The sequence below is a fragment of the Heptranchias perlo genome, chromosome 11 (genome assembly GCF_035084215.1).
Source record: "Heptranchias perlo isolate sHepPer1 chromosome 11, sHepPer1.hap1, whole genome shotgun sequence".
Lineage (NCBI taxonomy): Eukaryota > Metazoa > Chordata > Chondrichthyes > Hexanchiformes > Hexanchidae > Heptranchias > Heptranchias perlo.
In genome coordinates, this window is record NC_090335.1 from 53,369,451 (window position 1) to 53,396,906 (window position 27,456).

A 27,456-nucleotide genomic window follows, 5' to 3' on the forward strand; every position below is an offset into this window, starting at 1 on the left:
CCACAGTACTGCACTGAAGTGTCAGCCTAGATTATGTGCTTAAGTCTTGGATTGGAGCTTAAACCCACAACCTTCCAACCCAAAGGTGATTGTGCTACCTTAGGGACCAATGTGATCCTTGTCTCATTGCAGCTAAGCCCTGAAATGGACCTGCTGTAGGCTGTACCTCTTGTGCTGGTGCATTATAGGCAGCTTGACTCTATCCCCTTTCTGCCATTTGTATAAGCATCTGAGGGGGCCAACTGGATGGCACACATGTTCAACTATTCTGAGAGATAGCTGCATCGTGTGAGCTCATTGTAGACATGCCACGACTGCTGGCCATAGTTTCTACATGGCACTTATCACAGGAAAGCACGACTAATGATACCAATCAGATCAGTGAAAGCCTGAGAAAGCCGTCTCTCCTGGTGACCACTGACAGTAGTTTGAACATCCATGGCAGAAGATAAGATGCTTGTTGTAGGAGCTTCTGTTACAGATCAAACTGGAGCTGCCATACAATACAAGGTGGACTGCACATCAAAAAAACCATGGTGTTGTGGATACAAATTGTGGACTCTTCCAATTGACCTTCCATCTGCTGCACATTTTCAGAGACCATCCCTCATGCTTGCACATATGTTTGATGCTCTGCAAACATCCTTTTAAAAGCAGTGCCTGAGAGATCTGGATCCCAGACTCTTCAGCAACGGGGAAAGAACTCTTGACTTTATGGTCAGCAATGTCTTCCCTCTCAACTTACAAGCCCTCCTTTCACCTGCCCACTCATTCTCTGCAATTATCCTGTGCACTCCATTCTGCCTCATTCTCTAATGCTCCTCGGTGAGGAAGTCCTGAGAGGGAAAGAGCGAGTGACCGCAAATGTTGTGATATGCTGACAGGACTGAATACAAAAGGTTCTGCTTTTTGTTCTTTCTACGTTTCTTCCAGTTCATGAGGCAAATCTAGAGGATGAAAGGAGGAAGAAAGATTAGAATGGGTTGCTGAGTAGCTGAGTTCACGGCCCCGATATTAGCGGGGAGGCGGGATGGCAGCGGGGGGTGATTGGGCGCATGGGTAACCTGCCCAATAAATTCCGTCCATTCCCCATGTGAATGAGGGTAAATTGGAGCCACTTAACGGTGCTTCTGGGTTTGGCGTCCGAAACCTGCGGAGCAGGGAACTTCGCACCCGCTTCACAAGCTGTCAGCTGGAGGAGCTCTATTTTAAGGGGCAGTCCTCCAATGGCTTCTCCTGGAGGAAACACCCGAACAGCACAATGGAGCAGCCCAGGGGAAAGGCTGTTCCTAAATTCAGTGATGCCCCTCTCCAGGTACTACTGGATGGGATGAGGAGGAGGAGGGATGTGTTCTACCCGATGGTTGGGAGGAAGTGGCCTGCCTCTGCCATGAAGAAGACTTGGCTCGAGGTGGCAGAGGAGGTCACCAGCAGCAGCAACATCTCGCGCACCTGGATCCAGTGCAGGAAGCGCTTCAGTGACCTAACTAGGTCAGCCAAAGTGAGTACACTTACTCATTCTCCTACATTCCATCTTCCACATCACTGCCCCAATCCCCCAACTCATTCTGCACTGCCAACACTACTCTTTCACATCACTCCTCACACCCACTCAAAGCTCATCCTCAACTTACCTGCACTTCCTCACCTCCTCAGTACTCATCCCACCACTACCACTCAACCCAATCCTCATACAATCTCATGGCTCTGTCTCCTACTCACCCTCTGATCCATCTCTTTCACGACCAGCCGCACCCAAGCCAATGCATTCATCGGTTGGCCACGTCACCATCACTCACTCACGCGTCTCTACCTTCTCCCCTTATAGGAGAAGAGAGCCCAGAATGCACGGGAGAGGGCGAGAACTGGAGGGGGGCCACAACAGGTAGTCGTGCTTACAGATGCAGAGCAGGAGGTGCTGGAGCTGAGCCGCGCCCTTGAGTGCCTGTCCATCATGGACGCCGAGACTGACACCCAACAAACGTCTGGTGACAGAACTTTAACATTTAGCACACACAATATCAGTTGATGTTAACATGCCTTGCCAACTTCAGCACCTCAACATCTGTCATCATGCTTAATATTGCCTTCTGTTCTCTTACAGGGCCTTCAGCTACCACTGACGGCGGAGAGCAATTCCACAGAAGACCTGCCGGCCTCTGAGGGTGCACCGTCACATCTGAGCGAGCCATCCACCAGCGCAGATACACACACCTCAGTGGGTTCCATTCCTCAGTTAGTTAGGGCCGCACATGGTGTGTTACCATACACATGTGAACACGAGTAGACGCTGGTGGCAGGGGCAGCTGTGGAGAGTCCGCATCGGTGGGAGCACTCTTGTCCAGGCTCTGCTCAACTGCACACAGATGCTGAACTCTGGGGCCATCCATTAAAAGGAGAATGATCGAGAGGCAGCAGCACATTTTCGAGGTGCTGGAACAGGTGCCACGCGCACTCTCCACAATCGCGCAGAGGATGGAGGAGTCCAACTCCTGTATGAGTGGAATGGTGGCACAGGTACGGGAGGGAATCTCTGAGATAGTGTCGCGGGTAAGCGCGGGAATGTCTGCGTTAGAGGAAAGGCTAGCCCCCATGAAGCTTCAAGCACGGCTCACAAATGAGTCCATTCAGGCCCTGACAACGGCCGTTCGGACTCAGGGTGAACAACATTCTGCCACCTTAAACAGGCAGGCCTTACTCTAGCACTGGCCTTACAAGGCTTCACACATGTCCTCCAAACTGTTGTCCAGCAGAGTGGTAGGAGTGGAGTGGGCCTGGCCCAGGGGAGGGATGATGGCGAAAGGGGACATGGAAGTGGGGACGCCACTCAAAGCGCCGCCACGTCTCAACCAGTACCCGCAATGCTGCCTCCTCTCCAGGTGGCCGAGTCTGCCCCTGCATAGGTGCAGGTGGAGCAGTCTTTGGAGGGGCCCTCAGGGGCACCAAAACCCAGAGGGCGTAGGCCTCTGATTACTTACTAAAGTAATAAGGCCCTTTCATGAGTTTCACCATGGATGCCCACACTTGATGCCACCCATTGGGTCACTCTACAATGGGCGTATGTGTAATTGCAGGACTATTTTGTGCAGGGCGCGGGGGAGAGGGGCACTGGTGTGGCCGCTGCTCTGTCCAGGTGGTGAGGAGTGGACTCTTCACACTGTCTGTTAGGAGAACCGTTCACATATCAGTGACTCTCTGGCCTCACGAGCAGCCAAGTGAGCCAATGTTCTGCCCATGGGTTGCTCCTCCTCCTCCTCCTCCGCCTCCTCCTCAATGTGGGTGGCAGATGTGGATGGGGCCTCCTCAAGCGGCACCCCTCTCTGTTGTGCCATGCACGACTATAATGCGTCCCACTCTGTCTGGTGTGTATTGAAGTGCTCCCCAGAACGATCAAGGAGCCTGAAGTGCATTTTGAGCAGCCCTATAGCATGCTCAATTGTAGCGATGTGGCTGTCATTATATCAACGCTGTTGTTCAGAGGTGGGGTTCCTCAGAGGTATCATGAACCACGTGTGCAGGGGGTATCCCTTGTCTCCGAGGAGCCAGCCCTTGTGGGTGTTGGGTGCGTGGAAGAGGGGCGGGTTTTTGGACTCCCGGAGGATGAAGGAATTGTGGCAGCTGCCAGGGTATCTGGCGCACACGTGAAGGAATGTCTTGTGGTGGTCACAAACGAGCTGAGTGTTGATGGAGTGATAGCCCTTCCTGTTGATGATCAGTCCTGGCTCTTGTGGAGGTGCTCGTATTGCTATATGGGTGCAATCGATTACACCCTGCACCCGTGGGAAGCCAGCCACAGTGTGGAATCCCACTGCCTTCTCCATCTGGCTGAGGTCGTCCATGGGGAAGTTGACGCAGTGCGAGGACTGCGAAACAAGTCGTCAGTGACCAGCCTTATGCACTTGTGTGCAGACGACTGAGAGACCCCGGCAATGTCCCCGGTGGCACCCTAGAATGATCCGGAGGCGAGGAAGTCGAGGGCAGTGGTGACTTTGACAGCGACAGGTAAGAAGATGCTGCTCGGCCCAGCAAGGAGCAGCTCAGCATGAAGGAGGCTGCAGATGTCTGCGACTACCTGGCGACTGACTCTGAGCCTCCGTATGCACTGCTCCTCAGAGAGGTCCAGGAAGCTGAGCCTCGGTCTGTGGACCCTGTTGCGAGGGTAGTGCCTCCTGCGACACCGCTCTCCCTGTTGTCGCTCTCCGTGCTGTTGTGCAGGTGCCTATGGCGCAGTACTGTGTTGTGGAACTCCATGTGGTGGAGGTGGACGGTGTGCCTGGCGAGGCTGGTGATGTTGCTCGTCCTTGGATAAAGTGATGAATGCTGCCATGGCGCCCCCCCCAATCTTGACAGTGTGAGTTTGAGGGGGTCCACAAAGAAGGTAAATATGTTTGCACAGCAGAGTTTTGGGTGGAAAGTAAGAATTTTGAGTGGAAACACAAAGGTGTTGCAGCCAAAACTTTGTCTGAAGTGACAGAATGCCCTGCTGCAATAAGTGACCTTTTCTCCCCATCTGTCAAATAATCCTTTGCATCTCACACTGGCTGCTGGCTGAAACACGTCTGTTGCAACAGGGAGTGTTTCCCACAGCATGGGAAACACGCTGAGGATCCTTCAAAATTGCACCCTGCCAAAATATCTACTCAATCAGCTATCTCAAGTACTTTAACTATGTGTAAAAGTATGTAAATCATCATCCCACCGGCTTTAATTTCCGGTGGGAGTCCCACATTCGGGAGGCGCGCACGCACCCGAACGCATCACTGGGGAACCCGAAAGTCAGCAGGTTCGAGCCGGGCTCCAAACCCGCTCCGAATTTCTATGATTTTAGGAGCCCCAACGCACCAGCTCCGCCATCTGAAAATCGGCCCCGACGTGTCACTTTTGGTAGGAATAACAGGAGGGTTTCATGATCTAGTTTGCTGACAGGTATCAGGGCAGAGTAAGGTTAGATGGAAGATAAGCAGAATGTCCAGATGAACCTCCGGCTGGAACCTCCAGGGGGATTTTGTCCTCCAACGTACCCATCTTCAACTCCCTCTAGTGCTTCCCTCCCGAAGACCACCAAATCTTCCTTCTCATGTGGCATGAAAGGGCAAAGATGGGGTGGGGCCCCACTTGTGGCATTTCTTGCTTGTTATTATGAACCATTTTTTCCCTGAAAAAGAATGAAAAAGGTTCACCTTTGGGGACCATGACAGTGTGCAAGTGTCAGCAAGCAGCCTATAATTGGTGTGATGACAGGTGCATGCACAATGCAATTTGAGCCCATGTCAGGTTTTCAGTGGGGTGATTGCATATAAGACTGTGAGGGAAAGGAATACTTTCAGGTGAAGGCAGGGGGTGTAAAGGTCACCTCCTGGGCAATGCCTCCTGGGCATTGATAATAAACAATTCTCTCACTTTAGCAGATAATGAGGGGAGGTCTCTGTAAGTGGTTACATGCATTCCCAAAAGGTGCTGCTGACTTCTCTTACCTCGACTTCTCTGGTAAAGTCATTAGACTTTTTGTGGCACTGGATGGTATATGGCGTGGTACTATTGGCACTCACTGTCCTGACCACCTTCTGTCAGTTCGGCTGTGCCGCTCTCCTTTGCACCTGTGTCTTCAACCCAAACAGTTCATGGAGAAGCACGTCCACTTTCCTCACAGAAGTGGAGGGCTCTCAGCCTCCTGCAGACTGTACAGACATTCCTGCAGTAAGTAACTGGAAATAATGATACCATAGCAATTATTGCTGGAGTGGCCCCTATAAGTTGCTGCAGGCTGTTAATTTCCACACACCAAATGGTGAACTTCCAATCAGAGGCAGTACTGTCACTGGCCGCTCACCTGTAATATAAATGGAAAATGTGACTGGGTCAGCTCACTTGACTTCTGGCAGGTACGAATTGCACTCCTCCACTATTTAGATCAGTTTTTTACCTGAGCAAAAAGAAAATCCAGGTTAGGATGAATCTATCGAAAGCTTGAACAATTAAATAAACAGTAGAGTGAAACTCACTTAAATGAGTGCTTTATAAGTGAATAGCCCAGACAAGTAAATGAAACCCGAGCTGTAAAACATCACATCTAACTGAAGAGCTGAGATTAAGTTGCAATTTGTCTCAGAACAACAATGAACCAGCGTGATGAGCCAAACTGCTGTTCCATTTTAATTTTAGCTGTTTAGTTAGTTATGATGTTCTATCAGCGCAGGGTGCAGAAGACATGTTGGGAAGGACAGTTGGGTGAGAGGCAGCATCAAGTTGGGAGGATCGGATAGGATGCAGCAGTAGACTGAGAGGGTGGGGAAGATTGGTAGCCAGCAGAAGACTGCAGCAGGTTGGGAGGGGGGAAGAAGGCGACAGCAGGCCTTGTGGGAGTCAGCAGACAGAAACAGATCAGGAGGGTTAGCGGGATAGGTCAGCAGTGCAAGAAAGCAGCAGAACATGACTATAATAACAGTCACTTAGGTAACTAGATAACTGAATACGTTTTGATGGCAAATAGACTATTCACTTAAAGAGGCTCCATTATATTCAGGGCGGGCACAGCTAATGTTATTGAAGCAAAATTCTGAAGCTCTGGAGCAATATGTTTCATTGCTAGATTTTCTATGCCTGTGTTTCCTTGCGGCTTGCTCATACAACATATCTTCTTTGACAATAAACAGAAGCAAAAACAATAATTTTTCCAAACGACGACTCCAAAAAACTCTCACTCTCTCACATCCCGAACTAAGGACTCCAAGAGGTAAAAAAAAACAGTTGAAAAATATGCAGGCAAACCTGAGGGCCTAAACTTATCTAAGCAGTGAGCTTTTTTAAATGCAACATTTATGCCAAGATTTGGCAAGACGCAGGTCACTCTTATCTTCTCTGCTCTAGTGAAAATTCCCTTACTCCTTAAGCCTCTCATCATAATCGCAATCCCTCATCGCTGGGAACATCCTTGTGACCGTTTGCAACCTTGGCATCCTATTTGACCCTGAGATGAGTTTCCGACTGCATATCTGCTCCATCACCAAGACCGTCTACTTCCACCTCTGTAATATCGCCCATCCCTGCCCCTGCCTCAGCTCATCTGCTGCTGAAACCCTCATCCAGGCCTTGTTTCCTCTAGACTTGACTATTCCAATGCACTCCGGGCTGGCCTCCCATCTTCCACCCTCCATAAACTTGAGCTCATCCAAAACTCTGATGTCCGTATCCCAACTCGCACCAAGACCCATTCACCCATCATCCCTTGTGCTCGCTGACCTACATTGGCTCCCGGTCCGGCAACGCCTCGATTTTAAAATTCTCATCCTTGGTTTCAAACCCCTCCATGGCCTTGCCCCTCCCTATCTCTGTAGCCTCCTCCAGTCCTACAACCCTCTGAGATCTCTGTGCTCCTCCAATTCTTGCCTCTTGCGCATCCCCGATTTTAATTGCTCCACCATTGGCGGCCGTGCCTTCAGATGCTAAGGCCCTGAGCTCTGGAGTTCCCTCCCTAAACCTCTCCACCTCTCTACTTCTCTCTCCTCCTTTAAGATGCTCCTTAGAACCTACCTCTTTGACCAAGCCTGTCCTAATATCTCCTTATGTGGTTCGGTGTCAAATTTTGTTTAATAACGCTCCGGTGAAGCGCCTTGGAACATTTTACTATATTAAAGGCGCTATATAAATGCAAGTTGTTGTTGTTGAATTCTATTCCTTTTACATTCTTGCTATAATAATGTGCTGAAACTTGTGCACAATACTCTAACTACAGCCTAATTAAAATCTAACTGCCATTATAGAATCATAGAACGATATAGCACAGAAGGAGCCCATTCGACCCATCATGCCTGTGCCGGCCCTTTGAATCCAATTAGTCCTACTCCCCATTACTTTTCTATTATTTAGCCAATTTATTATCCAGTTTTACAAAATCTTTGCTTATGTCAATAGTTTTCACTTCACCGATAAGTCTGCTATGAGGCACCTCATCAAATCATATAAAATCAACCATATTATCGTCATCACCAACCAATTCTGTTACATCCTCTATGCATTATAATAAATTTGTTCAGCATAAGCCGCCTTCCAAAGCACCTTGTTGGCTTGAAACTATTGCTTTTATTTTGTTATTTGAATTGTTTCTTTTTAATAAATTCCAGTATTTTTCCAGCTATAGATGCAAAGCTAACAGGTTTATAATTCTCAGAAATATACTTAAAAGTTTTTTAAAAATCAGAACGTTAGTTATTTTATAGTCTTCTGGTAGTATCCTTGTATTTAATGAACTGTGAAAACTTCCCTTACTTCTACCTTAATTTCCTTTCTTGGATCCATTCCATTTAGCTCTGTTGCTTTATGAATATTCAATCCCACCAGATTTATTTTAATAACATCCTGAAGAGAACTCTTGTGGTGATGCTTTATCCCAAATCTTTACTTAAATTAGAGGAGTTTTACAAGATAACCAGAGGTAAAATTAACTACAATTTTTTCCTTCTAATGTGTCAAAACTTTTAGTATCATTAATTTGTATTTTTAATTAAAGATTCAGTTTATATAAAGTCATTTCATCATTTTTGTGTTGACACTCATTTTCCTCAATGTAAGAAAATTGGTTATAATTTTGATTCCTATTCTTTAAAATTAAGAGAAATAGTGGAATCAATGTTGCAAGGTAACTGTATCTTGTAAATATGCCACTGGTTTCTTGCTGTATGCAACTGGTAAATTCATTTCCATAAACTCCAAAATCCTGTTAAATACAGGCAAAGTCAAAAGCGACCATCATAGTGCAATTCCAAATAATGTAAATGTAAAAATAGTGCAAATGTATTTTGTGACAATAAAGTAGAACTAAAACATATTCGTTCATGGTATTCTTTCTTAGATGAGGCCCTTTTAGCCTCATGATGTGAACACTTTTGGAATGATTTTTGTAACATTTTCTAACACTGTGTTTTGGTTCTGCATTGCTTACGTATTTCTAATAATATTTTTGAAAAATAAATTTGTCACTTGCAGTAGAGCCCTAGTGCTTGCGTTTCTCATCCTATCAGTCAAGGCTAAATAAGCTTTTCACTCGTATACAGCTTCTGAATGTGGCGAGAGTTTTGGTTCATTTTCTGTATTCTATCAACTCCAACAGATGAGATTCCAAATGGAAGAGTTTACTTCAGTGGCTCGGTGCATCTGGTAAATGCCTCTTTCAGCTCTGCATTAACAGACAGCAGATCCATTGAGTTCATATTCTTGGCCAATCAGGTCGAGGAACCAGTAAGTAACATTCTGTCATGCATGGCTTGTATAGTTTTTTCATTCATGGGCATCACCCACTTCAAAGAGGCTCAGGAAGTTATTACATAGAATTACATAGAATGTACAGCACAGAAACAGGCCATTCGGCCCAACCGGTCCATGCCTGTGTTTATGCTCCAAACGAGCCTCCTTCCACCCCTCTTCATCTAATCCGATTAGCAAACCCTTCGAGTCCTCTCTCCCTCATGTGTTTATCTAGCTTCCCCTTAAATGCATGTATGTTATAAATTATGTGGCTATGAATGAGATTAGGAACATTTAAAAATAATAAAAATGTATAATGTTCAAAATTCTAAATATATTCCTTTGCATTTTAATTGCCAAAGTTTACATTATTCCCTTCCTGCCAGTGAACAGATTTTATGGTGGAGAAAAAGAGATTATGGGGGAAAAATTGGATAATTTTTGGGCGTAGGTAGCGTGATGTGCTATTAACCCATGCCCAGTGACCCCTGCGCAGGCAGGACGCAAGTTTCGACTGGCTGGTGGACTCATCTGCAATCAACGTTCCATTCCGGGCCTTGCACTTGGAATCAATGCAATTTGCACTTTCCACCACCAGGGGGAGCTCAATCTCTTAAAGGGAGGATGTTTCTTAGAAATCTCTTAAAGGTAGCTGGTACCTGTTATTTGCTGAAAATAACTGTCTACTGTCTGCACGGAGTCTGAACGGAGATGAGACTTCGCACATGTAAAACATAGACGCAGGTCCCATCCCTATGTTTACACACTGATGAGTTATGTTAAAACATTGAATAAAGTTTGCGCACTACTAAATTCCACATCCTCCAATCTGCATGCCAGACCTCACCAATCTGCTGATCTGAGTTGGTACCAGGCCTGTGAGAGTGCGTTCACCAAGGTTCTCTGCTGATGCACTACAGACCTTGGTGCAAGAGGTGGACAGAAGGAGGGACATCCTATATCCGCAGAGTTGGGGGTGGGGGGGAAAGTGGCCCTCCAGACATATATCCAAAAGGCAGTGGGAGACAGCGGGGGACGAAGTCAATGTCAGGCGCACAGCATCATGAACATGGATGCAGTGCAGGAAGAAGTTCAATACTTTGACATGAGTGGTCAAGGTGAGTGAGGTCAACTGTCAAGTGGCATCTCCTACCCACTGCACAATGCACTACACCCCCCATCACCCACATACCAACAAACTCTTTCCATCAGTACCCAACTCTTCCAACCAGATGCTTCCTCTCACCCTTACACATTACCACTATTGCAAGCAGCCCACCCACAACTCACAGGCCACACACGCTGGCAGCTATTCAACCCTGACAGGCACATCACCCAGACACACGTCCCGCTTTCTTGCAGGAGAAGGTGGTGTATATCAGGAGGCAGCAAGTGGCAGTGGCATTAGCTCCTCGAGCCTGTTCCACCATTCAATGAGATCATTGTGGACCTGTGACCTAACTCCATAGACCCGCCTTAGCCTCATATTCTTTAATACGCTTGGTTCACAGAAATCTATCAATCTCAGATTTAACATTCACAAGTGAGCTAATATCAACTGCCGTCTGCAGAAGAGCGTTCCAAACGTCTTTCCCCCCCCCCCACCTTGTAGAAGCATTTCCTAACTTCACTCCTGCATGTCCTGGCTCTAAATGTTAGGCTATGTCCCTGCGTCCTAGTATTCAATTCTAGGAGACCTCCAGAAATAGTTATAAATGTCTCAGCAGCTAGAAGCAATAATCCACCCACTAACCTGTAAATCCTGCATGGTCCCTTTAAATAGCACTGGTGGCGGGGTCCTCCAGACACTCTAAGACACGTTCAGATGGTAAGGTTAAGACTGTGCGTTGAGTTGAGCGTTAAGTCCCAAAATGGTGTCTATCACTTTAAATCAGCGTTGCACACTGAGTGAAGCCATTTTCTCCCTACTTTACATGATTCCAGCATTCGTTAACTGCGCCTGCACGAACTCCTGTACCAAGATGGTGTCTGGTGCACGTCACGCTGGAAACGTGCGTGCACGTCCAAGATGCCATCTCGGATGTCAGAGAGGCCTTTTAGCGCCGAAACAACAGGCGCAACACGGCCCAATTTAGTGCCCTATGTGCTTTCATTAAATATATGTGTGTTATTAATACAATTCTCATTAGCATGAAAAATATAGTAACTCAGTCATAGCTAGGCTATAAGATAGTTACTTAGAAATAACCAGGAGGTGGAAAAACACATGGTCAGCAATATTCAATTTATAGCTTTGGTTTATTTTATTTTATGTGTTTGGCAGTTGGCTGAGATGTTTAGAAGCTCACAATTGGCACAACGCTTTGTCAGTGTCAACATCATCTCCTTTAGGTAGGAATCCATTTTTTAAATGTTCTTGTAAGATGGTTTTCCCCTCAAGTCAGATGCATTTTTAGACTTTGCAAATGTTCATTTGTTAATCTTTGAACAGATGATAGAAACAATCTACAAATGATGCATTCCCCTTCAACGAAACCTAGAGCTGGGTGCATAATGTATTGAATATGTACAAATATTATATAGTTAAAATCCTGGGGCTTTGCAGTTTATTGATGATATTATCACTAATAATTATTATCCTCTCATTCTTGAACAACAAAGCATTCCTTTCAACAAAAAGGAATAGAAATCCGAAGGAGATATACAAAATTGACTGAATTCCTAAAGCAAAGCTTTAATCGCCAGCAGACTGTCTTAACAGCAACAAAGGTTGCATTTATATAGCACCTTTTATGTAGAAAAACATTCAAAGGCACTTCACAAATGTGTGAAAAAAATGGACGCTGAGCGAAAGAAACAGAGATTATGAGGGGTGACTAAAAGTTTGATCAAAGAGTGGGTTTTACGGAGGAGAGGGTGGTGAAAAGGCATTGGGGTTTAGGGTGGGAATTCAAGAGAGTGAGGCCTATGTGACTGAAGGCATGTCCACTAATGGTGGGTCAAAAGTGTCTGGGGATGCACCAAGAAGATGGAGTCAGAGGATTGGAGAATGTGGAGGGATGATAGTGGAAGGTTACAGAGACAGGGAGGGACGAGGCCATAGAAAGATTTAAACACAAGGATAAACATTTTAAATTTGAGGTGTTGGAGGACCAGGAGCTAATGTAGGTCAGCAAGGAAGGGTGTGGTGGCCGACTGGGACTTGGTGCAGGAAAGGATATGGACAGCAGAGTTTTGGAATGAACTGAAGTTTATGAAAGTTAACTAAAACCAAACTTCTGCCATCAAAAGTTATTTGCAGTTAATCATCAAGGACGTAAAAACAGAAAATGCTGGAAAAGCTCAGCAAGTGAGGTAGTATCTGTGGGGAAAACCTTTCATCAGAACGCTGTATTTTGCTTTTGAATCATCAAGGACACGTTGGAGAATGTCCCTTCTAATTTGTCTTTTATGGTGAAATCTGCTATTCCTGTCCCAAAAAGTACTAACAGCGATTTTAAAGTACTCCGATTATCAGCTTTATATTATAGTACAAGTATGCAGATCTTTGACAAAAGTTGTTTTTAAAACTTGTCAAAAAAAATCAATGAGAAGTGCTTTAAGTTTGAGTAACAGTAGTGATACTAATACTTTCCACAAGTAAACAGTGGGAATTCTCACTCTGTATAAATGGAGGAATACTTTTTTGAGATGTTGTATAGATTGTAGATGCATATGTCTTGCTTTTTGCATTGGGGGTTTTCTAATGGAACTTACTATGTATCTTTTTCACAGTGAAGGAAGTGTTTTAGCTTACTTTATGATTACATTCTCCGTGGGGAGAAACAGACTTCTAGAAGACCGCACAGTCCTACACGCAGATGATGTGGTTAAAGTATTGACTAACTACCTGAGGAAAACAACCGAATCTAGCAATGCTGCAGAACTGCTGGGACAGTTCCATGTAGACATTAATTCCATTAACATTTATGGTATGAAGTTTTCCTATAATATTGGATCTCATAATTAGAGATGGGATGCATGTTATTTTTGATACATTTATATATTTGGGGGTGTAGGGACAGATCCATGTATCTGCATTAAAGGCAAACACTGATCAGTGTCATGTACTTATCAAGTAAGATCCTCTTTCTCAGACGAAGGAGACTGTGTGGAGGTAGAGACGATGTTTAAACTCACATTGTATTGTGAACATGCCTTTAGAATGTATTACTTTAAAGGGGTATTTTTTTTCCCAGTTCAAGACAGTTTATCAGAGTATTCAACAATGGCATCATTGGCGTTATAAATTATTGTTTCTGAAGCTAACTTTTAGGTTTTTTTATATGGAAAAGAAAAGCACAACAGTTCCAACTTTTTAGAGGTTAACATGGGGCACGATTTTAAAAGAAAAGTGCAGGTGCGTTGGGGACGGGGGGGGCAAAGAAAATCAGGATTTTGAGGAGCGGGCAGAAATCCCGACTCCAACACGCCAAGGAACGTGCACGACCCAGAGCCACCTGGGTACGCGCTCTGTTCCCCAATCCAGAAGTCCAAGATTTAGGAACATTTCAAGTACTTAAATGTACATAAATCTAATTAAGAATGAAGGCAAATGATTTCACGCTGCCTCAATGTGTTTCCCGTGCTGTGTCAAACACGCCATGGGAAAGTAGTCGGGTTTCAGCCGGCAGCCATTTGGACATTTAAATCCCTGATTGACAGATGGGGATAAAAGGTGAGTTATTGCAGCCAGGCACTCAGTTCTCTTGGCTGGGAGATCTTTGTGTTTAGACTGAAAATTCTTGGTTTCCACTCAGAATTGTTCTGTTTACACGTATTTACCAACTTTTCAGACCCCCTCAAACTCACACTGTCAGGATGGGGGGGCGCCATGGCTGCATTCACCACTACATCCGAGGACGAGCAACATCATCATCCTCGTCAGGCACAGCGTGCACTTCCGCCACTTGTAGCTCCACAAAACACAGTGCTGCGCCACAGGCACCTGCACAAGACCAGAGAGGGGAACAACAGAGGGACTGACTTCGCAGGAGGCACTACCCTCGTCAGAGGGTCTACAGATCGAGGCTGAGCTTCCAGGACCTCTATGAGGAGCAGTGCATAAAGAGGCTGAGAGTGAGTCGCCATGTGGTTGCAGACATCTGCAGCCTCCTTCATGCCGAGCCGGGTCTGGCGGCATCTCATTACCAGTCGCTGTTAAAGTGGCCACTGCCCTCAACTTCTTCGCCTCTGGATCATTCCAGGGTGCCGCCGGTGACATTGCCGGGGTCTCTCAGTTGTCTGCCTACAAGTACATAAGGCAGGTCACCGACGGTTTGTTTCGCAGAGCCGTGCAATACGTCAACTTCCCCAGGGACGATCTCAGCCAGATGGAGAGGGCAGTGGGATTCCACTCTGTGGTTGGCTTCCCATGGGTACAGGGTGCAATCGATTGCACCCATATAGCAATTCGAGCGCCTCCACACGAGCCAGGACTGTTCATCAACAGAAAGGGTTATCACTCCATCAACGCTCAGCTCGTTTGTGACCACCGCAAGAGATTCCTTCACATGTGTGAGATTCCCTGGCAGCTGCCATGAGTCGTTCATTCTGAGGGAATCCAACATCCCGGACCCTCTTCCACACGCCGAACAGCCTCAAGGACTGGCTCCTCGGGGACAAGGGATACCCCCTGCACACGTGGCTGATGAGGAACCCCATCATTGAGCAACAGCATCGATACAACGACAGCCACATTGCCACCAGATCGGTCATTGAACATGCGATAGGACTGTTGAAGAGGCAATTTTGGTGCGTCGATCGTTCTGGGGGAGCGCTTCAATAAGCACCAGCGAGAGTGGGTCGTATTATAGTAGTGTGTTGTGTCCCTCACAACATGGCAGAACAGAGAGGGTTACCGGTTGATGAGGCCCCATGCCCTCATCCAGCATCCACATCTGCAATGAACATTGAGGAGGAGCAGCAGCAGCAGCAGGAGGAGGAGGAGGATGTGGACGAATCTATCATCAGAGCAGCGGCTCACCTGGCTGCTCATGAGGCCAGGGAGTCACTCATATGTGAACGCATCTCATAAGATCATAAAGTGAGAATAGTCCAGTCCTTAGACCACCTGGAAAGAGCAGCACCAACACCAGCCCTCCCGCGCAAACCGGCCTGCAACTACACATACATCCACTGTAAAGTCACCCATTGGGTGGCTTCAAATCTCACCTTTCATGATGAAGCACATGAAAGGGGGCTATCACATAAGGCAGTCAAGAATGGGCAAGACCTGGCAGTAGTGGTGAGAATCATAACATTTAATGTGACTTTATCAAAAACCAAATATAAATGAAAAATATGACAGTCTGTCAGACACCCTTGTGCATACCCTTCGTGATCACTAAACCTTAGCCTTTCTTTTCCTACTACTTCTACATGGTGCATCCCCTGTGGCTGCAGCAGAGGTAGTGACAGGTTGCTCATGCCCATGCCAGGACTGCTTAGATGCTTTCGGCCTACACCCTCTGGGTTTTGCAGCCCGTGACGGCCCCGCCAAAGACTGCTCCACCTGCACCTGTGCAGGGACAGACTTGGCCATCTGGAGATGGGGGCAGCATTGCGGGTACTGGTAGAACGGGGGGCAACGGGTGAGATTTGGGAGCGCTTTGAGTGGTGTCCCCACTTCCATGCCCCCTTTCGCCATCATCCCTCTCCTGGACCAGGCCCACATCACTCCTACCACTCTGCTGGAGAACAGTTTGGAGAACATGTGTGATGCCTTGGAAGCCCAGTTGTGAAGGTTCTGTCTGCCTGTTCAAGGCGGCAGAATGTTGTTCGTCATGAGTCCGAACGGCTGTTGTCAGGGCCTGAATGGACTCATTTGTGAGCCCTGCTTTTAGCTTAATGGAGGCTAGCCTTCTCTCCATTGCAGATATTCCCGCACTTACCTGCGACACTATCTCAGCCATTTCAGCAGTTACGTGCGACACTATCTCAGACAGTTCCTCACGTCCCTGTGACACTATCTCAGAGATTCCCTCACGTACCTGTGCCACCACTCCACTAATGCAGGAGTTGGACGCCTCCATCCTCTGCGTTATTGTGGAGAGTGTGAGTGGCACCTGTTCCAGTACCTCGCAAATGTGCTGCTGTCTCTCGATCATTCTCCTTTTAAAGGATGGTCCCTGGGGCTCAACATCTGCGTCCAGCTGAGCAGAGCCTGGAGAGGGGTGTACCCACCAATGCTGAATCTCCACAGCTGCCCCTGCCACCAGTGTCTGCTCATGCTCACTTATGTGTGGTGACTCACCAGGAGCCAACCCAACTAACTGACTACTAGGACCCACCGAGGTGTGAGTATCTGTGCTGGTGGATGGCTCACTAAGATGTGACGGTGCACCCTCAGTGGCCTGGAGCTCCTCTGAGGAATTGCCCTCTGCCGTCACTGTGGTCATTGAACTGTAAGAGAACAGAAGGCAATATTAAGCATCATCGCAGATGTGTCATGTTGCAATGATGAGCGTACTGAGGTGTTCAACATGCCAAGGATTGTTAACATCAATTCATTTTGTGTGTGATGAATGTTAAAGTTGTGTCACTAGACATTTGTGGGGTGCCAGTCTCAGCGTCCCCGACGAACAGGCACTTGAGGATGCGGCTGATCTGCAGGGCCTCCTCCTCCACGTCTGTGAGGACCACTATTTGCGGAGGCCCCCCTCCAGTCCTCGCCCTCTCGCGTGCATTTTGCGCTCTCTTCTCCTAGAAGGGGAGAAAGTACAGACGTGTGAGTGAGTGATGGTGAAATGGCCAATCGATGAATGCATTGCATTGGGTGAGGCTGACCGTGAAAGAGGTGCATCAGAGGGTGAGTATGAGACAGAGACATCACATTGGATCAGGATTGGGGTGAGTGGGAGTGGCGGGGTCACAAAGAGGGAGGTGAGGAAATGCTCAGGAAGTGAAGGTAAGTTGAGGATGAGCCATAAGTGGGTGTGAGGAGTGATGTGATGGAGTAGTCTTGGCAGTGCAGAATGATACGAGGGGTGGGGGTGACGTGCGACATGGAATGTAGGAGAACCAGTAAGTGTACTCACTTTTGCTGACCTAGTTAGGTCATTGAAGCACTTCCTGCACTGGACCCAAGTGCGGCAGATGTTGCTAATGCTGGTGACCTCCTCTGCCACCTTAAGCCAGGGCTTCTTGGTGGCAGAGGCAGGGCGCTTTCTCCTGTCGGCCGGGAAAAATATTTCCCTCCTCCTCACCCCAGCCAGCAGTGCCTCAAGTGAGGCCTCGCTGAATCTTGGAGCAGCCTTGCTCCTGTGCTGCTCCATTGTGTCTTCTTGCTCCAGCAAAATCCACTGGAGCAAAGGCCCTTTAGATCTAGATGCTCCAGCTGATAGCAGGTCACGTGGGTGCGCAGTCTGCCCGCTGCGCAGCTTTCGGATGGCAACCCCGGACGCAAGATTAATGGCCACCAATTGAGTTGCGATCGCGTGGGGAATGGTAAGTTTTTATTATTCGGGTTACCCGCACGCACGTTCACCCCCACGCCCGCCCCCCCCCAATGCCGCTGCCATCCTGCCGCCCTTTTGAAATCGTGCCCATGGTGTATATTGAACTATGTTTTCAGAACTGAATGGTTCTGGCTGTTTTAAGGATTTCAGTTGATGCAAAACCCCCAACTCTTTAAATATCAAATATTAGTAATCTTACTAATAATCCATATGTTTTGAAGTGTTCATTCATTTTGGTACTTTAGACTATTTTGAAACTTGTTATTAATATTTTATTTCCAATATTTCTGTTGTAGAAACAGAACAGGGCGAGCATGCACTCTTCTCTGAAGAAGGTACGCAACCTTTTAAATGGTTAAATTATAGGCTACTTTTCTTTCTGCACAATTTGGAGCTTCTGCGTCAATAGGGCAATAAAGGCCCAGCAAAATGTTGGTAATTACATAGTCTGTTACCACAGCAGTGAATGAAGCTTAGGAAGATTCAAGTTAATGACAGAATTACAAATGCACTCTCTTTTATCTTTTGTTATTTCAAAAAAGATGCCTAAGATTTAAAAAAATGTTTTTGTATTCAGGTCAGAAAAATTTTTTTTTAATGTAAATTTTTAATTTCTGCTAGCAAAGTAGATATTCGTAAGAACTAATTTCCACCTTGCAAACCATATATTGTTTTGTTTCATATAAGGCAGTTTGACATCAGTGTCTTAGCTGTAATACCTGTGCTGTGCAGCTCTTTAAGCAGTCTTCTAGTGTCTGGTCGACATAACATTTAGTGCTTCTTTGTGTGCATGAAAATATCTAACCAAAGGTTACAACATTATGACTGCAGTGCAGTTCTGTATGTAGTGCTGTACTTGTGATATTTTTCGACAAAGTATCACAAGTACAGCACTACATACAGAACTGCACTGCAGTCATAATGTTGTAACCTTTGGTTTGATGCCAGTGACTGAGTTGTAATGATTTCCACCAATGAATACTCTTTAAATTGTGATAATTGTTGGTTCTATTGTTGAAACCTATGTCAAAAATTAATGCTACACCCCTGTTCTTTCAATTGAATTATTCCACTATCCAATAATGGAAAGAACAGATAGTGATTATTCAAACATGAGAAACCACAGTTCACTAGACAAGACAATTATTGTGAAAATAGCTTCCAATGGTGCAGTTACAGTATTTTTGTTGGAAAAGTAGACGAGGTGAAATGGACATCCAGGTAAGGTAGGCCAGCAAAACCACTTGGTATCATCTACAAAACAGTAGAATGCTGTGATGGCCAGACCATAATTTTTTTCCAGATGGATAAAGACGATAGGCTGAATGGCTTTCCGCATCTGTATTTAGAATGTGAAAAGGACATTGATAAATTGTAGAGAGTTTAGAGTAGAGTAACAAGGATGATTTTTGGGCTTTAAAGTTATGAGGAGAATCTCACAGAATAGAGACAAGAAGATTGATTCAGGTCCTTAAAACAATGATGGTCCTTAAAACAGTGAAGGAGAAAGTAGTAGCGATATTAGACAGGATAAAAATAGATAAAGAGGAGGTACTTAAAACATTGGCAGTACTCAAAGTAGAAAAGTCACCCGGTCCAGATAGGATGCATCCTAGGTTACTGAGGGAAGTAAGGGTGGAAATTGCGGAGGCTCTGGCATGATGACATGGCTAATGTCGTTGAAAGCAACTTATTTAACTTAACTCGAGGAAATTAGTCCAAATAACAAACGTTAAGCATTAACAGAAATTTCAGATTCATTTAGGAACTAAGAAAATGCAGCCCTTTGTGCTCATTCATTACAACACATCATGTACAATTTGCAACAATCATGGATTCTAGCCAAATGATTTAATCCCCGGAAATACAAAGAATTTACAGCACAGAAACAGGCCATTAGGCCCAACATGAGCCTCCTCCCACTCTATTTACTTCATCTCACCATATCAACATATCCTTCTAATCCTTGCTCCCTCATGAATTTATGTATGTGTAAATAGATGAATAACCAATGATAAACCTCTCAAGAAGATAAAGCATGGCAACATTTCTGCTTAGCCACACACAATCAAGTAAAACTGCAGATATCATTTAACCCATATATCTAATCCTGCAAAGTTGAAAATAAAGACACAAGATTTAAGAATTAGGGACAAATGACTGAAATTAGGAACACTTTTTTACAATGCATAGTGCATGATTATTCAACTAATTTAACAATTTCATTTTTAGTAAATTATTTCTGTTTATTATGGTTTCCACAGATTCAAATGCAAATTAAGAAGGTTTTTGGCTGAGATTTGCTTAAAGGTTTTTAAACTTCTCAATCAGACATTTTTAGTGCCTTGCATTTTGATGGTATAACTGTAAGCTTTAAACTATGTACCATGTTAATCCCTCTGACTGGGAAGCATGAAACATATGCAAAGCATTTCAGACTTGTTTTATTCCCCAATTTGTATAATTCCACAAGGAAATCTTTGCTAAACATTTAAAACCAGCATTTACAATTCAGGGATGTCACCCCTTAATGTTCACAGCAGAACACCATTGAAATTCACTCATAGAATCAGGACATCCCAACTAAATCAAGGCAGAGAAATATATTCTAATCTGGACTGTTCAACCATTACCAGTTGTATTCCACAGACAGCATTCCCATGCTCCCAGCAGCACTGAAACCATAGCGATCATAGAGTATTTGAACATCTATATGTACATGTATCCATGTAGCCGACCACCCCATTCTTAGCTGAATTCTTAAATAACTTTTTAAAGGAGTTAGTCAACATAGCATTAATTATTTTGATGGAAATCTATTCCATACATATATACATACATACTCTATGGGGGGAAAATTCTTGCAACCCCTGGTCATGCTTAAGGTTTGTTATTTGGACTAATTTCCTCAAGGTAAGTTAAATAAGTTGCTCTTATCTACATTAGCCACATCCTTCACTGTTTTAAGGACCTGAATCATATCAGTCTCTCAATCTTCTTTTCTCAATTCTGTGAGACTCTCCTCAGAACTTTAAAGCCCTGAAATTATCCTTGTTGCTTTACTCTAAGCGTTCTACAATTTATCAATGTCTTTTTCACAATATAAATACAGATGCGGAAAGCCATTCAGCCTATCGTAGTTTATCCATATGGAAAAAAATTATGGTCTGGCCATCAGAGCATCCTGCTGTTTCATAGATAATACTAGGCGGTTTTGCCTGCACTACTCTACCTGGATGTCCACTTCACCTTGTCTCCTTTTCCTTCTATTTCAACAAAGGTGTGAAGATTTACTTCCTGATATTCGTCCCAAATTTACCTCTTCCTAGTTTCAACCTGTGTTCCCTTGCCCTACTATTACAATTAAATTTGAAATAGCATTCCGGATTTACCTTCAGATGTCTGACCAGGTCATCTTACAAAAACAGCCCTGCCAGTGTCTTCAAGATAATTGTAGGCAGCTGCATGCTGCATAACTTTGGCACCCAGAGAGGCCTAACAATAAAGCAGTAGTACGAAGCCCATCTGCAGCCAAGGGCAAAGCAAAACTCTGATCAGCAAGAGTCATACAGCAGGTTCTCATAAAAAAGACTGTCAGCTAAATGCCCAGTGCTGTAACAGTACTACTAGTGTGCATCATGGTGATGTGCCGGAATGTGAATGAGTGAACTATTCTTGCTCTCTGCTGATGGTGAACTCCTGCGGCAGGCCCAATCTGGGACCGGCACTCTTGTGAATACTTTATGAGGCCAATCTCAGAAAATTCCCCTTGTGTTATATCAGCATGCTCTGGTCCCACACCACTGTCTAAATCCCTGCGATTGATATACCTGTATTGGTGTTTGCAATAGATGGGGGGAGTGAGTGATGTGGGGTGCTGGCTTCTTCTGTGATCCTGACTCTTGATATTCTGATAGGAATAGAAAAGCATATGTTGGAATGCTGCAGCGTAATACCCCTACAAATACTACTTCCACAAAAGCATATTCTACGTCACAGTGTTGTACTGAAGAGTGTGTGGGTATGAGTGAAAAGGCTTAACAGAAAATGGGTGTTACTGGCCCTCTGCATGTCTATCACATGCAACATTAGCTCAATGGTAGAGTCAAAAAAGCATGGTGTCTTTGGTGCTGCCACAAAGACATTTACAGGCTGTACAATCTTTAAATTTGACAAAAGTGTTGCTGCAGCTTTTAAGTATCTGCAATTGCACAGTAAATCCCATACACCCTTCACACCACCCTCCAATGTGTCAGCTCCCAGAGAAAGGTTGATTTCATACCAGGAGCTCCCTGTTGTACAAAATGAGGTCCAATCTGGAAGTAGCCGCAAAATTGGCTCGACTCGGGCGGGCGTAAAACCTGTTCGGCTCCGTTCCTGTACCCTTTGTACTCAAAGTAAAACATCGGCTCGATTGAGAATTCCTGCAATGAGAGATACGTGAGACTGCTAAGTTAGTGTTTTGTTCAATCTACTGTCTTTATTAGGGATGTAAATACCGAATCTGTGAAGGAAATCTGCCAAAAACCTAAAAGCAGTGGAGATAAGATGAATTTAACAAGGGATTTGCAATAAAGGCAGGTAGTGAACAAGAACAAAACAAAACTCATAATGAGGAAAACAGAAGATATAAACTAAGTCAATTCAGGTGACAAACACTGTGGAAAAGGTAGATTGTGTTGAACTAAACATGCAGTGTGCTTATGAAGTGACATTTTCCAAAACAAATTTTTCAACTTAATATGATGGGACAGATCAACAAATAAGATTCATAGATAATGTAAAACAAGCTGCATGGGAAAGTGGTGAGAAGTTTCAGAAAACAATAGACCAGCAAGCAGCTGTGTTTGCTGAGTTTAGATTAATTGCTATCAATATTCTCATATCAGAGGTTGGATCAACTTTAAGACAAGCCACAATCGGACCTTAATTCTATAATCTAATTGACTGGTTTTACATGGCAGCGTATCCAAATTGGCCCATTTCACTTACCGTTCAACAACAACTTGCATTTACATAATGCCTTTAACATAGAAAAATGTCCCAAAATACTTCACAGGAGCGATTATCAACCAAAATTTGACATCGAGCCACATAAGAAAATATTAGGACAGGTGACCAAAAGCTTGGTCAAAGAGGTAGATTTTAAGGAGCGTCTTAAAGGAGGAGAGGGAGGTGGAGAGGCGGAGAGGTTTAGGTGGAGAATTCCAGAGTTTAGGGCCTAGGCAGCTGAAGTCACGGCCGCCAATGGTGGAGCAAAGAAAATTGGGGTTGCACAAGAGGCCAGAATTGAAAGAGTGCAGAGATCTTGGAGGGTTGTAGGGCTGAATGAGGTTACAGAGATAGTGAGGGGCAAGGCCATGGAGGAATTGAAAATAAGGATGATAATTTTAAAATCGAGGCGTTGCTAGACTGGGAGCCAATGTAGGTCAGCGAACACAGAGGTGATGAGTGAATGGGACTTGTTGCGAGTTTGGATACAGGCAACAGAGTTTTGGATGAGCTAAAGTTTACGGATTGTGCAAGATGGGAGGCTGGCCAGAAGAGCATTGGAACAGTCAATTGTAGAGGTAACAAAGGCATGGATGATGGTTTCAGCAGCAGATGAGCTGAGGCAGGGGCGAAGACAGGCGATATTATGGAGGTGGAAGTAGGCGATCTTGGTGATGGAGAGCATATGGGGTCGAAGTTCAGTTCAGGGTCAAGTAGGTCAATTACTACACCCCTCCTTATACAGCATGTTACTGTCACCTTTTCTGCCTATTAGTTGCTTCCATTTAATTTTAAAAAGTTTAAAATAGTTTACTCATGGAGATGTACAAAGCATACGTATTATCTAGGAAGCGGGGGGAGCACAGCAAAACCATATGTTTAGAATCAATTTATTAATTCCATTCTTTCACTGGCATCCAAGCATACTTCATGTTCCAGTCATTACTGAACTTTATTTCTCAATGATTTTGCGGTTGTAACAAAGAACAATGGGCCTTTCAATTCCATTCCTACATTAAGTTCTAATGATCTTATCTTACCCCTCAGCATGTCCTGTGACTGACAGCAGAATCCAGTGGAATAAACCCTTGTCATGCCGTTGGGAGATGAGAGCGCCTGCAAACCATTTACTGCAAATTACTATTCAGAATTATTTTATGAATGGTGATTGTAGCCTGAATTACTTTGCACTTTATGACTCACTGGTACCTGGAAAAAAGAAGCTGATCACAAGGTAAGGAAAGACCAGTCATTGGGTAGGAAATCCACTCCGCAGAAACTGTTCGCCTGGTAGTAACTGTGTAAGTGGGGATCAGAAATGTAAGGGTTTCCAAACTCACTGAATCCCTGCTCATTTTGTGCAGCATGTGAAATCACGGGCCTGGTTTCCTACCAATGTTGTTTGCTCTTGTACATAATGTGGGAGAGCTTCATTATATATTGAAAGCATTTGCAAATGAGGACATTAGAATGCAGGCCTTGATTTTCCTGTATTTTCTGCAAAGGTTCTGCCCAGTGCGGTCCTCCCATTAAAAATGAATATTAAAGGACAGCATGGTTATCACCTGACAGGAAGGAAATTCTTAAAGGGACACTAACATTATTTTAAATTACCATGCTTTTATAAGACATGAGGATTATTTCAAAGTGCCCCTATTACAGGATTTTATGCAAGAGGATGAAGAGTATCAAAGGGAGATGCCAGGGAAATCAAATACCATCAGAGCCAGACTGCCTGTACCTGTCATTCAGTTACAGAGATGTGGCATCTGTTACAAAGGGACCTGCAGTTGATCTCGATCATGCTGACAACACTATCAGTTGCAGTCAAGTTCAATTCCTCTCTTACCTATTCTGCCTCCTTCCAGGCTAGCATAGGGATCATCTGTAGTATCAGCAAATTTGCTGCCTAACAAATGGCTTGTGCATTATTCAACTGAGCGGCACTTTCATCTCCTTTCCCACTAATGTGTGTCTTGGACCCTCAATTTAAGCAGACTGCTTGATTTTACAATATACAGAGGGCCATTGATGACATTCATATAGCTATTTGGGCAGCAGGCTACTGGCCTCACCTGTGCACTGCTTGGTGCCATATCCTCAGGCTCACTATTTGTATCCTTTGGTCTTCATTGTAGCTCTGCTGGTGAGAGTGAGAACTTGCATTTATACAACGCCCTTCACGACCTCAAGGCATCCCATACTTTTTAAATGTAGGCACTTTGCCTCACTACATCAAAAGTACCACCTGGAACAACGCCAATATGCTGTTAGTAACTCTGCATTAGTGGGTACTGGTGTGAATCTTTAATCTCCTTGTTTTCAGTTCTTATGAAATAGGAGTTATTGACTTGAATTTCAATATGTTTCTTTTATTTTTTAATTAATGTAGTTTTATTTGTCCAGTGCTGGTAATGGCAAATACTTCCCCTTTAAGACATTACCAGAATTTCAGCAAGATGTTAGAACAGAACAACAATAATAAAATTATTGGAGTCAAATCATCAGATATCAAAACAAAATTTGCATGCAGTGCCCATTGGTCATGGAAAGCATCAAAGCAAATTGGCAGACACTACATGTGTCAAAGGTCACCTGGGAATGAAGTCTGGCTCAATAGATGGGCAAGCAATTTGAGGAAATCTGCCCACTGATCCCATGCATTTTGCACTTGTAGGTTGTTTCTTGTAGGGTTGTTAGGCAAGGGTATTAAAGGTCACACAACCAAGTGGGTTTTTTTATTCTGTGGTTAGAGTTGAGCTTTTATTTTTGTAAATTTTGTGCTAATCAAGGTGAGGGATGTCAATACCTTTCCATTTCAGTACATCAAGTATTCTCCTGTCAGATATAGCATGGTTAGTTGCAGAGTAATGCTTCCTCTATACTCTTTCCCAATAGCGTAGCTCAGCCCCAACTTCAGAGCACCCCTCACTAGACCAGTGTGACGTTTTTCCATTTCCAATATCAGTCATCTTGTGGCCTGGGTGAGATTGCCAGTTTAGTGCCAATTAGTGGTAATTTTGAGCGGTGGACCAATGCCCATTAGTAGTTGGATTGAACCTGCCCCCAGACACATTTCCTGTAGGTTCCTTACGGCTAGAACACAGAGAAGACTATCAACCATCAGTCTGGGCTGAAAGAAGAAGGTTTATTTTTCATCTGGCTGTGCTATACCCAAGGTGGGGGTGTTTGATGCTGACACTGAGTGCAAAGAGTGGACAGACTTTTCACTCTTCAGCACTGACATTCCTCACGTTAATTTGCACAAAAAAAAATAAAGAATTAAAATCTTAGAGAGAAGGCAGCACCATGACAAAATAAAGGAAGAACTGATGAATTGTTTATCAGAGTGTGCCAAGTTATATGGATTGTTAAGAATGACTTTTCTTCATGAGAAGTAGAGTGCTGGCACCAAAACTCACAGATATGCTATCAGATGCCTGTGAATATGTGAGGGTTACAAAGGCAAGCTATTTCGGTAAAATAAAAAATGAATTGTATTTTGCTAATGGCCTAATACTTTCTGAAATGATGTAAGTGTGTGATAAGAATTGTTCTGGAACAGTTTGTCTATAACCCAAAGCAATTCCATTTTTATTAAACAAATGGGATCCAACAAAATTTTTTAAATCCATGAAGTAATGCGGCTGTGCAGTTCAGGGTTCTATTTTAACCCGTGACTATTTTCAGTGCCTGAACTAAATTTTGTGTTCTGAAAAAACATGCCGATAAATGGACATAGCCTCATTCATTATTCGAACCATCTTAACATAGACTTAAAAGTCAGCGAGTCTTTTTAAGTTGTACAACATAAAAACTTCAGTGAGTTTCATCCTTACATAAATTAGTAAAAATGTTATTCATAGTTCCTCACAGTTCTGGTTCTAATAACTATGAAATTATTGTACCTTGTCGTAATATTGAGAAGACTTTGTCTAAACCTGTGAGTCTAAAGGAGTCTAATGTTTCTGCAGGTGAAATGGGTAGAGAGGCACCTCCTACATAAAAAAAAGTGATTAACAAACCTTTTTTTGTTCACCTGCAAATAGCTGATGTGAAGTAAATCTTGTTGAAATGCTCATCACATCATATACAAGTGGTGCAAGAGTGACAAAAATTATGTATGACTTTTTTTGGTTCTTGTCCGTCCCCTCTCAAGTAAACATTTGCAATCATTTTTTTCCATGCAGTGGGTGCCTGAAAAAGATCCCCCTTTAAACGTTACAGGTCATAACCTGAGAACACCTACTGGGAGTATGCAGACCGTGTTCACTGACCATGAAAGCATTAGCCTGTGGGCTCATTCAGCAGTAGGTTATTCAAAAACTAGATTCAGCTGGTTGTCCATTCTTTTTCTATGGAAATAAAAGCAGTTATTAAAGTTTACTTAATAAACTTCACCTGACCTTTTGTAAAGCTCCCGGTAACCTTTCCGAATCCAAATGCTGTTAACATTAAGTCTAGATATTTTTCACTTCACTGTCACTCGATCAATACTGCTAGTTTACTGCAGTTTTAACGATATGTATTTGAACAGTTTTAAAAGTACAGTTTTTTAAACAATGGGTCTTATTTCAATGGTGTTTGTAAGCAGGCATAGCTACAGAAATAGCACATTCCGAGAGCTGTAACACAGTGGCCCTGAAATTCCTGGGCGTGTCCCCTTTCTGCCGGAGTGGAGGGGGGGGGGGGCGGGAATATGGGCCAGAACTCTGCTCTGCCGGAATTCTGCCCCAATTAGACTGGACCATTAAATTCCAGTCGG

At 44.3% G+C, this 27,456-nt stretch overlaps 1 protein-coding gene across 1 annotated transcript in view; it reads left to right on the forward strand.

Moving 5' to 3' along the window:
- Positions 1–27,456, forward strand: part of LOC137327346 (suppressor of tumorigenicity 14 protein-like) — a 113,606-nt gene that overhangs the window by 10,996 nt on the left and 75,154 nt on the right. Inside the window, exons 3-7 of the mRNA XM_067993047.1 lie at positions 9,107–9,234; positions 11,525–11,592; positions 12,976–13,172; positions 17,996–18,034; positions 23,739–23,925. Of these exons, the coding sequence (XP_067849148.1) occupies positions 9,107–9,234; positions 11,525–11,592; positions 12,976–13,172; positions 17,996–18,034; positions 23,739–23,925 (619 nt within the window). The remainder of the gene's footprint in view (positions 1–9,106; positions 9,235–11,524; positions 11,593–12,975; positions 13,173–17,995; positions 18,035–23,738; positions 23,926–27,456) is intronic.